Source organism: Hoplias malabaricus, chromosome 6 (genome assembly GCF_029633855.1).
Source record: "Hoplias malabaricus isolate fHopMal1 chromosome 6, fHopMal1.hap1, whole genome shotgun sequence".
Lineage (NCBI taxonomy): Eukaryota > Metazoa > Chordata > Actinopteri > Characiformes > Erythrinidae > Hoplias > Hoplias malabaricus.
Window position 1 is genome coordinate 40,682,250 of NC_089805.1, and position 18,894 is coordinate 40,701,143.

The 18,894-nt window shown below is 43.6% G+C and overlaps 1 protein-coding gene across 1 annotated transcript; it reads right to left on the minus strand.

Moving 5' to 3' along the window:
• Nucleotides 1–13,130: 13,130 nt before the first annotated feature.
• On the minus strand, nucleotides 13,131–16,540 carry LOC136700214 (cysteine-rich, acidic integral membrane protein-like). Its single transcript, XM_066675496.1, has 5 exons — nucleotides 14,449–16,540; nucleotides 14,161–14,274; nucleotides 13,791–13,950; nucleotides 13,573–13,698; nucleotides 13,131–13,290 (listed from the first exon to the last, which is right to left on the minus strand). The coding sequence occupies exons 1-5, from the start codon at nucleotides 16,538–16,540 to the stop codon at nucleotides 13,131–13,133; spliced, it is 2,652 nt and encodes an 883-aa protein (XP_066531593.1).
• Nucleotides 16,541–18,894: the final 2,354 nt, after the last annotated feature.

Here is an 18,894-nt window from a genome sequence, read left to right on the forward strand (position 1 = left end):
TAGTGTTGGGTTGTTCTTCTCACAATGAAAAGGCAGTGCAGAGCTGGATGTTCTTGCTCTTCAGCTGTTTTCAGCGGTTTTGAGTCCTTTCTTTTATTATTTATCCCATTCTTAACCCTAGTTTTAGCAACACCTGTCTTTTCATTGGTTTATTCTGACTCATGCATGGGTCTCTGTTGTATACAGTGCTGTTTTTCTGATTATGACTATAACGCCATATTCAAAATGTGCACATCAGGTTGTGAAGCTGTTGGATTGGTTCTCTCGACAGCCTGTTAAAGCATGACCCTGCCTAAAGAAACAGACAAGAAATCTTTACTTGAGTCCAGCGCGCTCTATGCTTCCAAGGTTGAGCTCTATGCTTCATTACCTTCAGCAGGTGTTGTTTCACTCAGGTTCGCTCAATAATTTAGAGTCATCGCATCCCACAAACATTCGGGACGCCTTCTGACAAGCACGGCTTTGCTTTTCTGAAAGAGGAGAGAGTCCTGACCCGCTGCTTTTGCTTTTCATTATTTCTTCGGGCCTCTGCATTGCAGTGCTATGAGTTATTCATGGCCAACTACTATTGACTCTTCTCCAAAAAAAAAGCTTGAATCTAGATCCATATTTAATCTCCAGGTACTTATGAAAACCTTGTTTTCTTTCTTTATTTATTTATTTTGCATCCTGCATCCAAACAATCACATCTCTCTAAGTAGCCCGCTGCATTGTTTGCTAAATCTATTCAAGCCCCCTTTTTTTAATTGAATACAGCGTCCAAATAATAACAGGCTGAGCTGCATGCCTGCAGATGTGGGATATGCCTTTGAATGCAAATAAGCTGGGCTTTTAATACATGTGTGCGGCTTAATAGGGATTAATTGGATTACTGTAGTTCAATCAGAAAGCACTAAATTATTAAGTCTTCATGAGGAAATCCTATTTCCGTCTCACACTGCAGTGCAGGCTAACGGTTACATAACATTACGTAATGACCCATACAGCCGCACTGACCTCTGCTATAGCCAAGGCAGGCACTTAAGTACAGAATTAGTGCTGCAGTTAATTTAGCTCTGTTTTTACAAGCTTAAAGTGGGCAGCGCTGACCAAAAACAGAGTTAGCCACAGTGTCATGATAGTATCCATACACCTGTGTACACACTGGCAAGCGGGTATATGTACGTCTTTGTATGTTATAAATTCTGTGTCCTATAGATATTACCTTTATATATAAGAACATGTGTGTAGTACGTATGTCCCTTATGCCTTTGAACACATATGTGACACCCTAATGTTTGGGTTAGGATTAGGAGCATTAGGTGGAGGGCGGGGCTAAGGGTTAGGTTTTAGTTCCTCGCATTAGGAAAAACAATGTAGGATGAACAGCCCTTTCTCACAAAGCTCCTCAACTCTGGAATAGCCCTCCTGTTACTGTTCAGGGCTCAGACATACTCTCAGGGCCCGTCCACAAGTCCTTGTCTGAGTTGTGGCCTCCCGTAGCACTTTTGGTTACTGACTTCTGAGATTTTCAAAAATGGCTGACCAAGGTGGAGATGTTTGAAAACTCCATTTGTCAGTGGTGTCATGTTTACAGGCAGAAACGGAGCCTTTCAAAAACGCTGACGTCACACAGCATATAGCTCATCGTTAGCCCCCAGATAGTGAATTACATGAGTAATAAAACTGCAATGCATATATATACAGATAGCTCTAGGTTTCAGATTCCCATGTATGAATAAATATAAATGTTAAACTGAAATATATAATGCATTATTATTATCTAGATTCAGCAAAAATAGTTGCTCTATTGTTACGATGTCAAGCTTGTTATAATAGAGGAACCATTTTGTTAGGACTGGCGCCCCCTCCAGGGTGTATTCCCGCCTTGTGCCCAATGATTCCAGGTGCCTAATGATTCATTACAGATAATGAATGAATGAATGAATTTTGTTATGATAATGCAACTGATTCTTTTATCAAAGGATCGTTTACTTTCAGGCTACTGCTTCTATTCATATTGCCACTACTTTGTATTAACCCTGTCTTATTTGTATTTAGTTTTCTGGTGACCATCTACCAGACTGTATACAAACTTCTCTCTCTCCCTCATGTCTGTTACCTGTCTGTCTGTCTTCTGACTTTTCTGCTGGGTGATTGTTCCCCTTTTTTTGCCATGAAACCCCTTGTTTTGCCCTCTTCTCTGGTTTTTTTTCTCCTGTCTCTCTCATGCATCAAGATGTTCTTTTCTTGTTGCTCTCCTTGGTGTTGCCCTGATCCAGCCCCTGCCCCTAGGAATCCTGTTTGAGATCTTGGCCTTGCCTCTCCTAGAGTTTACATGAAAACATAGTTTTCATTCTTCCACACTCTCACTTACCACCTCTTGCTCCCTGTTATATCTTCATAACTTAGAGTATATTGTACCTTCATATTACCATAACACATTATCCACTGTTTTATTATTTGTTTTGCTCTCTGCTGTCGACCAAATAAGGAAGGGTTCCCCCTTATGAGTCTTGGTTCCTCTTAAGGTTTCTTCTTCGTGTGCTGAGAGAGTATTTTGTTAACATGGCCTCCCCTGGCTCCCTCATAAGAGGCTTGGACTCAGATCTCTGTAAAGCTTTTTTGTGATTACTTTCTGTTGTGTAAAGCTCTATATAAATATACACTGATTGAGCCACGACACGGTGGCGCAGCAGATAGGGGTCGCAGTCACACAGCTCCAGAGACCTGGAGGTTGTGGGTTCAAGTCCCGTTCCGGGTGAGGAGTGTGGTGTGTTCTCTCTGTATCCACGTGGGTTTCCTCCAGGTGACTGTCTGTGAGGAGTGTGGTGTGGTCTCCATGTGTCAGCGTGGGTTCCTCCTGGTGACTGTCTGTGAGGAGTGTGGTGTGTTCTCCCTGTGTCTGTGTGGGTTTCCTCCGGGTGAATGTCTGTGAGGAGTGTGGTGTGTTCTCCCTGTGACTGCATGGGTTTCCTCCGGGTGACTGTCTGTGAGGAGTGTGGTGTGTTCTCCCTGTGTCTGCGTGGGTTTCATCCAGGTGACTGTCTGTGAGGAGTGTGGTGTGTTCTCCCTGTGTCTGCGTGGGTTTCATCCAGGTGACTGTCTGTGAGGAGTGTGGTGTGTTCTCCCTGTGTCTGCGTGGGTTTCCGCCGGGTGAATGTCTGTGAGGAGTGTGGTGTGTTCTCCCTGTGTCTGCGTGGGTTTCATCCAGGTGACTGTCTGTGAGGAGTGTGGTGTGTTCTCCCTGTGTCTGCGTGGGTTTCCGCCGGGTGACTGTCTGTGAGTAGTGTGGTGTGTTCTCCCTGTGTCTGTGTGGGTTTCCTCCTGGTGACTGTCTGTGAGGAGTGTGGTGTGTTCTCCCTGTGTCTGTGTGGGTTTCCTCCGGGTGACTGTCTGTGAGGAGTGTGGTGTGTTCTCCCTGTGTCTGCGTGGGTTTCCTCCGGGTGCTCCAGTTTCTTCACACAGTCCAAAAACACAGATTGATAGGTGGATTGACAACTCAAAAGTGTCCGCAGGTGTGAATGTGTGTGTGTTGCCCTGTGAAGGACTGATTGATTTGAGGTTTAGGGTTTGAGTTATGGTTAGGTTTACGGTTATGAGTGATATGTCCATATGTCCGACTCTACATCAGCAGAAGAAGGTGGTGAACATCTGCCAGAGAAACACGCTCAAAGGAACCTCCGCCAGAGCCCTGCTGCTGGAGATGTGTGTTTCTGACCGCTTGGGGATTCAATGCCCAGAATCATCTGAATCTCCTAATGAAATCCTGCCTGACAACTGAATTAATACTCATTAACAAAACCAAGACGGGAGACAGCCTCCAGAGCAGTTAAGGGCCTGGACGCCACTGACTAACAGAGCAGTGCTAAGAGAATTCTTCAGCAGTGAGAGAAAAAGATGCAGGAAGGTGTTTTAAGTTGACGTTAGTGCACAATGTAATGGCACACTCAACTATATGGGGTTTATTTATATTTTTTAGGCAAATGGAACAGGTCATAACAGACCACACGAAATGTAGCTATTCCTCTGGGCTCTTTATTGTCTTTATTACTGACTTTGTGATAATACAGTGTAGATACATGGTTCAAAAATGTCCTGTATCTGAAGAGACTGCCCTTTCAGCCATGGTCATTAGATCTACCATTATGGGATACACATCACCTCCCTCTGATCATACGTAATCAGTGGATTCCTGTGACCATTTAAAAGTTGTGTGAAGCTGAACAATGGACACTCGAGGGCAAAGGTCTGTTTTCACAGTGATGTGAAGGATTTCTAAACTTCAGCTTTTTAGACGTAGGGCCGAATAATCATTTGTCACAGTGTTCTGGGTTCAAACAGGCCCTCATTACTGAGAGAACTGAGACTCTTCTAAGCAGTTTGATATGAAACAGATGGATATTAAGGGGTTTAAGGGTGAATTTACAAAGATTTGTGAAAATTGAGAGGGGTTCATCTCTATTAACGACAGTCATTGTAATTTTATAAATTCAATATTGTACTGCTTTTATCCTTTGGTTCTTGTACGTGTATGGACACGGGAACCTGTGAGAACACACCGATTTCCCTTCAGTAATCGATAAAGTGTTATCTTGTCTTATCTTATCCTGATATAATCCAGTTCAAAAATGATGGGAAATAAATTCAGAACATTCAAAGACAAAATGTAAGACACATGATTCTGTCCATTTTTTCATATCATTTAATAAAGCTCCACCGAAATATTACTTACTGCAGCATGAACTGATGAGCCATTTTTCCCAGTGCAGAAGTAAGTGTATTAACAGAAAGAGTGGAAGGACATTTCTATGGATCCACAATAATTAACCGATTAAACCCTCAGGCTTTCTGACTTTCTGATTTTCAGAGAAATCGGAACAGAAATTTCTCCCTTGGCCAGCGGTGAAAAATGCGTTTAATGAGCTGAACCCTTTCCTTTGTCTGGATGTTAAGTGAGGAGGGCTAATCCGAACACAGAGTCAGTGGGGCGTTCTCCTAGCTTTTATTATAACGCACCAAAATTATAGAAATTGTAGCATTAGACAAAGAGGAGGGGCCCCGTTATCGCCAAAGTGGAGTGGAGAAGGACAACAGGGAGCTAATTAAACACTGAGAGGGGAGTTCAGCTTTAAGAATGTGAAACTGCGAAACTTCCTGCCACAGCGGAGGACGGAGGTGATTAAGATGGAATGTTTTCATGTGTGGGATAAAGTGTGTGGATGAAAGGCCTTGAGCTGGAGAAGTGAAGGTGTGAATCATGTGCGTGGGTTTTGTAGTGGGCATCCTCGCTCTTAAACTCCAAATAATCACAGGTTACACAGCCATCTTAAATATTTCTGTTCAGTATCAAAAGTGATGAGCTTTTTAATCTGTGAAGGAGTACCACCTCGTACCCTCGCCTTCAACTAGATTTGCTTCTTTGTATTTAGCACAGCATGATCATGAAACGCATTTGAACAACTGAATGTGTAGAATTTGGAGGCGTCTAACTGTGAACCTTTGTGTTTTCATTCACTTTGAATAAGCCCTTCGTCCTTACACAGGGAGCAGGTCATCTTCCAAAAGAACGACGCATGTTGCACCACAGTGTTTCTACAGTAGCAGATGGAAACCAATCACTGAGTCTGGAAAGTGCCTTTTTAAGCAGCAGCTTAGAAAGGAATGGATGAGGGAGGGGTGTTCATTGTGTTGAAGTCAGCAAACTCACTGCTACATGCCATTGTAATATAGGACTCTGTGCGTTATGAAAATTTCAGCCTGGTTCTGCTTACTTCACTACAATTAAGAATTCATTTTTATCCCGCTTTCTCCGGAATGTGTGGTCATTCACACAACTTTAAATACATCCCTACATTATACATTCATTTACCGTTTTTAGAAGTATTTCCATTGGGATTCTGAAGGGTTTTAGATGTTAAAAATCACATGGAACTAACTTATAACATCCATCCATCCATTATCTGTAAGTGCTTATCCAGTTCAGGGTCGCGGTGGGTCCAGAGACTACCTGGAATCATTGGGCGCAAGGCGGGAATACACCCTGGAGGGGGCGCCAATCCTTCACAGGGCAACACACACACTCACACATTCACTCACACCTACGGTCACTTTTGAGTCGCCAATACACCTACCAACGTGTGTTTTTGGACTGTGGGAGGAATAGCTTATAACAGTATACATACACTCCCAAAAAAAATAAAGGTACGGTAAAGGTAGATTATTGGTCACTAAAGGTACAAACAGTGAAAATGTACCTTTAAAGGTACAACAATGTTTAAAAGTCCAGTTGTGTTCCCTGAAGGTACGTTATATTCTGTTCACCAGAAGCAGAGCGGAACATTTGTTTTCATTATAGAACTGTGTTAAATAAAAAAAGTCCTGGAAATATGGCGTATGAAATCAACTCCATTATAAAATCTACAATTATAACAGAAAAACATACAATTATGTTCCCAAATTATAGGTACAAATATGTACCCTTGAGAGTACCACAACAGTGATAAACTCTCTGACCGTGGACATGCTCACTCACTCTCACTCACTCACCACTCTCCCACATACTCACTCATTTAGAAACTGCTCCACAAGGGGCGCTATTCAGTGCTCTGCATCGGAGACATTCTGAGTCCTTGTTTAATAGGAATGCACTGTTGTGTAATGTCATTTCCAGCAGGGATGACCTACCCCCTATAATACAACAAAATTATACAGATAAAAACAATTAAACAAAATAAAGGACAGGTCAGTGTTGTAACCTAGGATCGTCTAAGCATTCAAACATCAAAAGTGTGATTATATTTGGTTCATAACCATTTATTTTAAGTAAATATCTGCTGATACTGATGTTTTTATCCTTTCTTTCACTAACGTATTATGTAATCGCTGAAAAGTGATGTACTGTGAAGTTAAGTGCTTTTTAATGATTTGACCTTTAACTAAATACTACATTTCCTCAGTCATTCATCAGGACAGTCTGTAGATTGCTAGATCACTGCTTTAATGCATAGTGACAGCTCTAAAAACAATACACATATTGTGCACATACAATTCAAATAACATAATGACGGCAAGATCGGCTCCGAATTAGAGTGAACTCACACACGACCTCCCTCAGAGACTAGCAAACACACACACACACACACACACACACACATGCTCAGGGACAGCGTGTGCTCATGATGGTGGCCCGGAGAAGAGCAGACAGTGATTAATTATGGTCAAATGGCTGAGTGTAGCCCAGCATCTGCTGCAGCACGAGTCAGGAACAATGCGACTCTTTCAGATTACTGGAGCAGGACGAGCGTATCCTCCCTCGATCTCCATTCATACTATTATACATATCTAATCATCACAAGCCTCAATAAACTACCCCACTATAGACCAATAAACTACCCCATAGTCCTTCATCTGGTCTTGCACACACATATGTCTAACAACCATCATCTAACCAGCCTCCAGACAGACGTCATTCAAGTTACACCTAGTGACTTAGATTTGCTCTGTAACTACGAGGCCTTGTCAAATATCAAGGAGCCTCCTTAACCACACTAGCTGCCTACAGCTACTTTTCATGGCCTATATACTTTGGTGAACAAGGTATTCATCAAAGTTTGATATTACCTTGAATCATATCATCAGCTGCTATTGAAAGGTATAATCTGTGTGTTCCCAGTCTGGATGACGGGAGGACGTTATTGTCATTGAAGTGAAGCGCAGATATCCGTCCACAAAGGCGCCTGAAATACGCAGCAAATGGCGACACAAAGGAGGGCAGGGTCCAGCGGGTTTATGAGTCTGGACGTATGCCGTGTTTTGTGTGCGAGTTTTCAGCCGGATGCCTCGGTCACAAAGGAGCGCCTGTCCCCCATATGAGCACTGGGATTACCGCTGATACAAATTAACATTTTAATCAGCTGAATGATTTGCATGCTAATTCTGACCTCTCTCAGTCTCGCACTCTTGTCTAAATAACATCAGGCCTAAATGGGCAAAATGTCTCGTTGTCCAAGATACACAAGGTTCAATACGATTTATATATAAACTTAATATGTACTGCTGTGTCCTTGGAGATCTGAGGAAGTGTATAGTTATAGCTGTATATATGTTGGAAAAATGCTAAAAATTATTAATGAAAGTAAATAATAAATAAATAAACAGTACATTTAGTGGAATATAGATGTTGAGGTTTATTCCAGTGTCATACAGTCTTTTGGAAAAATATCCTACAGCAGTGTTTCCAGCACTGCTTATAGATAATTACTTATGTTTTATTGCATATATAAATATTTGTATTTATATATTATGTTATTGTGATATTGTATAATGGCACGGTGGCGCAGCAGGTAGTGTCGCAGTCACACAGCTCCAGGGGCCTGGAGGTTGTGGGTTCGATTCCCGCTCCGGGTGACTGTCTGTGAGGAGTGTGGTGTGTTCTCCCTTTGTCTGCGTGGGTTTCCTCCGGGTGACTGTCTGTAAGGAGTGTGGTGTGTTCTCCCTGTGTCTGCGTGGGTTTCCTCCGGGTGACTGTCTGTGAGGAGTTTGGTGTGTTCTCCCTGTATCCTTGTGGGTTTCCTCCGGGTGCTCCGGTTTCACACGTTGGTTTGTGGATTGGCGACTCAAAAAGTGTCCGTAGGTGTGAGTGTGTGTGTTGCCCTGTAAAGGACTGGCGCCCCCTCCAGGGTGTATTCCCGCCTTGCGCCCAATGATTCCAGGTAGGCTCTGGACCCACCGTGACCCTGGTTGGATAAGCGCTTGCAGATAATGAATAATGAATATTTACAAGATATGAGAATTTGATTGAAACATGAAAATTAAATTTCAGTTATATGAGCTTACATAAATAGGCCTGTTTTCTCTGTTTATCATCTGTGAAACTGACAGATAGAGCGAACATTATGTTTAATAGTGTATAGAACATGCTCTAGCAAAGATAAACTGTATTTTGTGGGTTTATTTTATGTGCTAGCTGAACATTTTCTGCTTTCTCCTGGGGGAAGAGCTGTATTTATTTATTACAGCACCAAATTTATTGGAGTAATCCTTCATTAAATAAATATGTTTCAAACACAAAGAAGTTGTGCTTAGGGCCTGCAGCTCTAATAGATATAATGCAGAAATGTTTGTGCTATAATTAATTATTATTTTACATTGCTGCTGTCAGGTGAAATAGAACATTAGGAGAAGGGCAAAACAGTGTCAACTTTGAATGGAAGTCAGTGAAACAAGTGTCTTATGGTATTTGATATAAAAGGCAATACTGATATTGTTTTACACTAATAACTAATGCCACACACAACGCAGAACACACCCTATCCCTGATCTGATCCTTACAGCTAAGGAAGAAGCTGCAAAGCGGTCTACAAACTGTTAATTAAACCTGTGGGAACTCAAAAGTGTACGTGCGCTTCCTCGCTTTGGAATTTAATGCAACCTACAATCCACATGTCAGCAAATTACACTAATTCTATTTAAACATAACAGCCCCTCAGGTGGCAGGAGAATACAAAGGTGGGAAAATAAAGAAAAATCTAGTTAGAAACCTAATACCTGGCACAAGAAAAACAGCAAACACCAGCAATTATAGTGCCTCCTGGTCTGATTTTAGCTCTACTTCCAATTCCAGTTTATAATGTGAATAACACACACTTTGAAGGGCATCTGTTATTTTTGAATGATATATTATGATGCTAGATTGTTTAGAGTGGTTTTCTAGAGGGGTATGTTTTGTAGCAGATGTTTGATGTAACTGTAGAGTATTATAAAAAGGGTATGTTCTTTTTATTATTATTATAAATATAGTAATATCAAGAGAATGTATTAATAATCTGCATTAATACTTTCTCTGTTCTGAGTTTGTCCTCTCTGCACAGGTTCCTCATTCTCTGAGAAATCAGCAGTCCAGTCCAGAGCCTGTGGCTTTTTGCCTCATCTTCTTTAATGAGGAAAAGATGGATGAGGTGAGACCACCTATCTCCATGGAGACCAGTGAGATCCATAGCACTGGCCTTTCTCTCCACAACCCTGCACCTCTGCCTCTACACACACTCACATCAGCCTATACTACTGACCTAGAAGAATATGCTCTGGGGTAACTATTGTAGCAACAAACCACATCAAGACAGATCCAAGTCAAAAGACATGGATTAAGTGTGAGGTGCGGTGCTTGCAGTGCTCTCGCTACACTGCATTTGCCTCTGGTGACACTGATGACTAGATGAAGGCCAGGTAAGACCCACATAGAGCCATGAAGGAAGCCAAGAGACAAGACAGACAGAAACTGACGCGCCATCCCTCACAAAAGCCTCAGTACTCATCTTCTTCAAGGCAACCCCCATCGTCTCCCTCCCCGGTAAAAGCTCAGTCACCTGTCTCAATGACTACTGACACTGTTGCACTGAAGTCGACTATGACGAAGAGCTTACGAAGGCTAGTCATGACCCATATACGAAAGAACATACCAGACACCTTAGAGCATCCCCATTTGGTCTACAACTGAGGCTACCTCAGCCCTCTCACAAATGGAGAACAAGGAGTTACGTGAGAATGCTCTTCACTGACTACAGCTCAGCACTTCAGCAATCTTGCCATTACCACTGACCACAAAGATCAGCACACTCAGTACAGCTTAGATCATACAACCGTTGGGGGCACAGTGATATTACATACAAAATCTGGCCAAAAGCTGCCCTGCTGATCCAATAGTTTCTTCTGTAACTAAGTGTATTAATAGGTAGTGTCTTCCCTGCAGCTGCAGCAACAGCTCCTACTCTTCTCAAAAACATTACAGAGGTCAGGTACAGATTTTGAAGGACATTCCAATAACATTCCAAGGATATTACATGGTGCTCTGTCAAACTATCACATGGAGAGCACAGTTCTGCTCTTCCATTGCCCAGGTTGGGGGTGAGGGTGGGGGTCATCAGCTGACATCCCACTCCACTGGCAATGCTCTTCATTAGACAAACTGCTGCATGCACTGACCTCCACATCAATGTCCGGTATGGATACACCTTTTTAAAGGCTGGATTAACTTATTCTAAGTAGTGTGTGCAACCTTTGGGACATATATGTTTCATATGTGGTAAGTGTGTAATAATGTCTAAAAATATAACCTTAAATCTAAAACAAAGCTCATAACCAGAACTTTATCAGGGGAATTTCCTACAAAGAGGGGATGTGTTTTACACCATAAAACACTTACACACACACACACACACACACACACACACCTCCTGACAAACACACTACAGATGTTTAGTGCACCAGGGTATAACAGCTATCAGTCATTGCCTGGAGACACACACAAGATCGCTTTGGGCCCATTTTGGTGCTGGACTATGACTCACAGGAAATCTTTAGCGAATGTAATGAGTTTCACAGCGACACGCACTACTCTCCTGCCCCGAGACTGACCAGGCCACTGGGTTTGATTCATTCTACATTGTTTTGTTCTTGGACCTGAATAACACATCTGAACTGTGGCTGCAAGTGTGTGGACATGCCAAAGTGTGTGTTTGTGTGTGTGCGTGCATGAGGTGAATATTTTTTGTCAATAAAACTACATCTAATCTAATGATTTAATTAACTACATCTATCTATCTATCTATCTATCTGTCTATCTATTTATCGCCATGTGTGTGCTAATGTACCAATGTTAAAGCTCTCTCGCTTACACACACACACACACTCCTCCTCTCCATCCTCTCCCCCAATCCTCAGCATGAGCCTTTGTCTTTCTCAGGGGAGGGCAGAGGCGTTGCCTTAGCGACTGCAGCAACAGAAGGCTGAGGGGTTTCACTGCCTTGTGACCTTCACAGAAAGAGGGGGACCATCTCACTCACACACACACACACACACACACTCCTCTTTTGTCTGTGGAAAGTGTTAAATCACCAACAAATAAGTAAATTAAACCCAGCTACTCTGTATTGTGTGAACAGACACATGCGTACACACCCTCACACACACACACACACACACACACACACGGTCAGCTTTCGACCACCTTTCATTAGCATTACAAAGACATTATGCTAATAAAATAAAAGGAAGCATTATGCAGCCCACTGGCTCTCTAGGGACAAGGAGCACACACACACACACAAAGAGGTTTACCTACATTCAGTCCACATTTAAAACCGTGATCAAAGGCACCAGAGAGGAGAGTTACTGCCTCAGTCCCGTTTCAGTAATGAGCTTCTGTTCACAGCCAGGACATCCACACTGTTCTCAACATCTTCATCCTCCACCCTCTCATCATTCACTTCAACATCTTCATCCTCCACCCTCTCATTTCATCATCTTCATCCTCCACCCTCCCTCCGTTCACTTCATCTTCATCCTCCACACTCACTTCAACATCTTTATCCTCCACCCTCTCATTTCATCATCTTCATCCTCCACTCTCTGTTCACTTCATCTTCATCCTCCACACTCACTTCAACATCTTCATCCTCCACCCTCTCATCGTTCACTTCAACATATTCATCCTCCACCCTCTCACTTCAACATCTTCATCCTCCACCCTCTCATCGTTCACTTCATCTTCATCCTCCACCCTCTCACTTCAACATCTTCATCCTCCACCCTCTCATCGTTCACTTCATCTTCATCCTCCACCCTCTCACTTCAACATCTTCATCCTCCACCCTCTCATCGTTCACTTCAACATATTCATCCTCCACCCTCTCATTGTTCACTTCAACATATTCATCCTCCACCCTCTCGCTTCAACATCTTCATCCTCCACCCTCTCATCGTTCACTTCAACATCTTCATCCTACACCCTCTCATCGTTCACTTCAACATATTCATCCTCCACCCTCTCACTTCAACATCTTCATCCTCCACCCTCTCATCGTTCACTTCATCTTCATCCTCCACCCTCTCACTTCAACATCTTCATCCTCCACCCTCTCATCGTTCACTTCAACATATTCATCCTCCACCCTCTCATTGTTCACTTCAACATATTCATCCTCCACCCTCTCGCTTCAACATCTTCATCCTCCACCCTCTCATCGTTCACTTCAACATCTTCATCCTACACTCTCTCATCGTTCACTTCCACATCTTCATCCTCCACCCTCCCTCCGTTCACTTCATCTTCATCCTCCACACTCACTTCAACATCTTTATCCTCCACCCTCTCATTTCATCATCTTCATCCTCCACTCTCTGTTCACTTCATTTTCATCCTCCACACTCACTTCAACATCTTCATCCTCCACCCTCTCATCATTCACTTCAACATCTTCATCCTCCACCCTCTCATCGTTCACTTCAATATCTTCATCCTCCACCCTCTCACTTCAACATCTTCATCCTCCACCCTCTCATCGTTCACTTCATCTTCATCCTTCACCCTCTCATTTCATCATCTTCATCCTCCACCCTCCCTCCGTTCACTTCATCTTCATCCTCCACCCTCTCATTTCATCATCTTCATCCTCCACTCTCTGTTCACTTCATCTTCATCCTCCACACTCACTTCAACATCTTCATCCTCCACCCTCTCATCGTTCACTTCAACATATTCATCCTCCACCCTCTCACTTCAACATCTTCATCCTCCACCCTCTCATCGTTCACTTCATCTTCATCCTCCACCCTCTCACTTCAACATCTTCATCCTCCACCCTCTCATCGTTCACTTCAACATATTCATCCTCCACCCTCTCATTGTTCACTTCAACATATTCATCCTCCACCCTCTCGCTTCAACATCTTCATCCTCCACCCTCTCATCGTTCACTTCAACATCTTCATCCTCCACCCTCTCATCGTTCACTTCAACATCTTCATCCTACACTCTCTCATCGTTCACTTCCACATCTTCATCATCCACCCTCTCACCATTCACTTCAACATCTTCGTCCTCCACCCTCTCACCGTTCACTTCAACATCTTCGTCCTCCACCCTCTCACCGTTCACTTCAACATCTTCATCCTCCACCCTCTCACCGTTCACTTAAATATCTTCATCTTCCACCCTCTCACCGTTCACTTAAATATCTTCATCTTCCACCCTTTCACCGTTCACTTCAATATCTTCGTCCTCCACCCTCTCACCGTTCACTTCCACATCTTCGACCTCCACCCTCTCACCGTTCACTTCAACATCTTCATCCTCCACCCTCTCACCGTTCACTTAAATATCTTCATCTTCCACCCTTTCACCGTTCACTTCAATATCTTCGTCCTCCACCCTCTCACCGTTCACTTCCACATCTTCGTCCTCCACCCTCTCACCGTTCACTTCAACATCTTCATCCTCCACCCTCTCACCGTTCACTTAAATATCTTCATCTTCCACCCTTTCACCGTTCACTTCAATATCTTCGTCCTCCACCCTCTCACCGTTCACTTCCACATCTTCGTCCTCCACCCTCTCACCGTTCACTTCAACATCTTCATCCTCCACCCTCTCACCGTTCACTTAAACATCTTCATCTTCCACCCTTTCACCGTTCACTTCAATATCTTCATCTTCCACCCTCTCATCGTTCACTTCCACATCTTCGTCGTCCACCCTCTCATCGTTCACTTCAACATCTTCATCCTCCACCCTCTCATCGTTCACTTCAACATCTTCATCCTCCACCCTCTCATCGTTCACTTCAACATCTTCATCATCCACCCTTTCACCACTCACTTCAATATCTTCGTCCTCCACCCTCTCACCGTTCACTTCTACATCTTCGTCCTCCACCCTCTCAGCGTTCACTTCCACATCTTTGTCCTCCACCCTCTCACCGTTCACTTCAACATCTTCGTCCTCCACCCTCTCACCGTTCACTTCAATATCTTCGTCCTCCACCCTTTCACCGTTCACTTCCACATCTTCGTCCTCCACCCTCTCACCGTTCACTTCAATATCTTCATCTTCCACCCTTTCACCGTTCACTTCCACATCTTCGTCCTCCACCCTCTCATCGTTCACTTCAACATCTTCGTCCTCCACCCTCTCATCATTCACTTCAACATCTTCATCCTCCACCCTCTCACCGTTCACTTCCACATCTTCGTCATCCACCCTCTCATCGTTCACTTCAACATCTTCATCCTCCACCCTCTCATCGTTCACTTCAACATCTTCATCATCCACCCTTTCACCGTTCACTTCAATATCTTTGTCCTCCACCCTTTCACCGCTCACTTCCACATCTTCGTCCTCCACCCTCTCACCGTTCACTTCCACATCTTCATCCTCCACCCTCTCACCGTTCACTTCAACATCTTCATCCTCCACCCTCTCACCGTTCACTTCAACATCTTCGTCGTCCACCCTCTCATTGTTCACTTCAACATCTTCATCCTCCACCCTCTCACCGTTCACTTCAACATCTTCATCCTCCACCCTCTCACCGTTCACTTCAATATCTTCATCTTCCACCCTTTCACCGTTCACTTCCACATCTTCGTCCTCCACCCTCTCATCATTCACTTCAACATCTTCATCCTCCACCCTCTCATCGTTCACTTCAACATCTTCTTCATCCACCCTTTCACCGTTCACTTCAATATCTTCGTCCTCCACCCTTTCACCGTTCACTTCAACATCTTCGTCCTCCACCCTTTCACCGCTCACTTCCACATCTTCGTCCTCCACCCTCTCACCGTTCACTTCAATATCTTCATCTTCCACCCTTTCACCGTTCACTTCCACATCTTCGTCCTCCACCCTCTCATCGTTCACTTCCACATCTTCATCCTCCACCCTCTCATCGTTCACTTCAACATCTTCTTCATCCACCCTTTCACCGTTCACTTCAATATCTTCGTCCTCCACCCTTTCACCGTTCACTTCCACATCTTCGTCCTCCACCCTTTCACCGCTCACTTCCACATCTTCGTCCTCCACCCTCTCACCGTTCACTTCAACATCTTCATCCTCCACCCTCTCACCGTTCACTTCAATATCTACATCCTCCACCCTCTCACCGTTCACTTCCACATCTTCATCCTCCACCCTCTCACCGTTCACTTCCACATCTTCATCCTCCATCCTCTCACCATTCACTTCCACATCTTCATCCTCCACCCTCTCACTGTTCACTTCCACATCTTCATCCTCTACTCTCTCACCGTTCACTTCAACATCTTCATCCTCCACCCTCTCACCGTTCACTTCCACATCTTCATCCTCTACCCTCTCACCGTTCACTTCAACATCTTCATCATCCACCCTTTCACCGTTCACTTCCACATCTTCATCCTCCACCCTCTCACCGTTCACTTCAACATCTTCATCCTCCACCCTCTCACCATTCACTTCCACATCTTCATCCTCCACCCTCTCACCGTTCAATTCAACATCTTCATCCTCCACCCTCTCACCATTCACTTCCACATCTTCATCCTCCACCCTCCCGCCGTTCACTTCAACATCTTCATCCTCCACCCTCTCACCATTCACTTCCACATCTTCATCCTCCACCCTCTCACCGTTCAATTCAACATCTTCATCCTCCACCCTCTCACCATTCACTTCCACATCTTCATCCTCCACCCTCCCGCCGTTCACTTCAACATCTAACCACTGCATCTTCATCATCATTGCTATCCACAATTCACTGCTGACATCACTTTGTAGCCATCGTGTGTAACTACATGTTTTTAACATTTTCACATTGACTCAGTCAGGGGTTTTCAAGAAAACCTAAACTCTCTGATCACAAGGACAGAAGGGTTTAAAAGTAGTGCAAGGAGCCATAGCATGAGGCCTTCTAAAGTAATGAACTTTAATGAATCTGAAGGTAAAAGGCAACACTTCATACAGTAAACTTCTGCGTTAACTACGTAAATCTGAGAGTACCCATCATCATCTAACAATGGCCCACAGAAATGAAACTGAACGTGCCCTTGACTGCTGCCCACCAGCCTAACGCCTCTGCTGCAGCTACGCGTTCCTGTGTGGAGAATAACATAAAGAGAAATGTGTACTAAGAGGTAAAAGACTGGATTCTTTCACCTTGCTGCCTCTATAGGAACGCTCACGTCATCCTCCCATGACGTCCTGAGTCCTGCAGTCAAGGGTAATGACTAAGCAGGAAACCAGAGAATATACAGCAAAGGACCAATAAAGGTGGCTTAGATAAAACCCAAAAGACTACTCTATGAATTTCTACAAAATCTAACCCTAACATTGTGAAAAATAAATAAATAAATAAATAAGCATTGGCTAGAAGATTATAGAGCCCCCCTCACCACCGCTGCTTAATTTGGAGGGATTTATCTCCATTTAACGTCAACCAATAACAGCACCCGTCTTTGCTAATGTACTTGGGCTAAAGGCTATGAAATCCTCACAGAAATTTACAAACAAAGTAGAGAGCCTTCTAAGTAGAGGCTGTTAACTGCAGCAAATGGGTACAAACTACCAGCTAATGGAACAGAAGCAGAACATGATTTCATCATCACTGCACAGAAATAGAATGGAAACCACACATACACAAATGATTAGAGGCAGTAAACATACATAGTCAAAGCTGCAGGCAGCCATGTTGTCGCATAGGGAGCAGTTAGGGATTAGAGGCGCTGCTCAAGAATATTTCAGTCGTGGATACTGAAGGCGGAGAAAGCACTGTTCAATCACTACCCCACCCCCACTGTTCCTGCTGGTTAAGCGGACAAAACTAGAGACGTCCAAGGCCCACTTCTATAACATTTCAGCCATGGCTGCCCCACTTCATGCCCCCCCCTTGATTTCAGAAGAGTGCTGTAAAATTTAATTACACTTTTGTTACTCTAGGGGAAGACCAGGAGACAAAATATCAAATCTTACCTTGTGTTCCTTTAAATTAACTGTCTGAAACACAGCGGGTCCATTTCCTGGACAGGGAGACTAGTCCTGCTCTACATTCTCAGCATACTGGAGAATCTCCATTGAGACCGCTGTATAGCCCAGGACTTGGATTAATCCCCGTATATATATATATATATATATATATATATATATATATATATACACACACACACAGGGGTTGGACAATGAAAGTGAAACACCTGGTTTTAGACCACAATAATGTATTAGTACGGTGTAGGGTCTCCTTTTGCAGCCAATACAGCGTCAGTTCGTCTTGGGAATGACATATACAAGTCCTGAACAGTGGTCAGAGGGATTTGAAGCCATTCTTCTTGCAGGATAGTGGCCAGGTCTCTACGTGATGCTGGTGGAGGAAAACGTTTCCTGACTCGCTCCTCCAAAACACCCCAAAGTGGCTCAATAATATTTAGATCTGGTGACTGTGCAGGCCATGGGAGATGTTCAACTTCACTTTCATGTTCATCAAACCAATCTTTCACCAGTCTTGCTGTGTGTATTGGTGCATTGTCGTCCTGATACACGGCACCGCCTTCAGGACACAATGTTTGAACCATTGGATGCACATGGTCTTACTGGTGCAATGTGGAGTTAATGAAGATTGGCCACCAGGCTGCACCAGTTTAGCCTTGAAACCTCCCACACTACAATGACAGGTGTTTCAGCTTCATTGTCTAACCCCTGTATTCTATATAAGTTACTTGGCACAGTCTCCCAGATCCAGATCTGAAGCAGGGGAGGGTGACATGACAGAACTCTCATCATATTTCAGTAGATTTTTTGTAATGCAGCAGACTTAATGTGCTATTACAGAAAAAATCTGCAGTTCAGAAAACTGCTCAATGTTTATGAATGTGATTTTCACACGCTGCACTAAATCTAACTATAGTCTCTTTAAAAAAAAAAAAACATGCAGTGGTTCAGAGCTCAGAAAAGCACATGGTGACATCATTAATGGCAGCAAGAAAGTGCTGTCATTGTACATTTGTGTTTTCTCAACTCTATAAAACCAACCCAGACCGAGGCCTTGTTCTGAAACTGAATCCAAAGTATCTCACACTTTTTATGATGAATATTAAATAGTTCTT

Excerpts from the sequence above, each read along its gene's own strand:
- LOC136700214 (XM_066675496.1), bottom strand. The coding sequence starts at position 16,540 with ATGATGATGAAGATGCAGTGGTTAGATGTTGAAGTGAACGGCGGGAGG. Across the intron at positions 13,951-14,160 it reads CGAAGATATTGAAGTGAACG|TGAACGGTGAGAGGGTGGAG; the intron begins GTGAAAGGGTGG and ends AAGATATTTAAG. Across the intron at positions 13,291-13,572 it reads GGGTGGAGGATGAAGATGAA|TGAGAGGGTGGAGGATGAAG; the intron begins GTGAACGATGAG and ends AAGATGTTGAAG.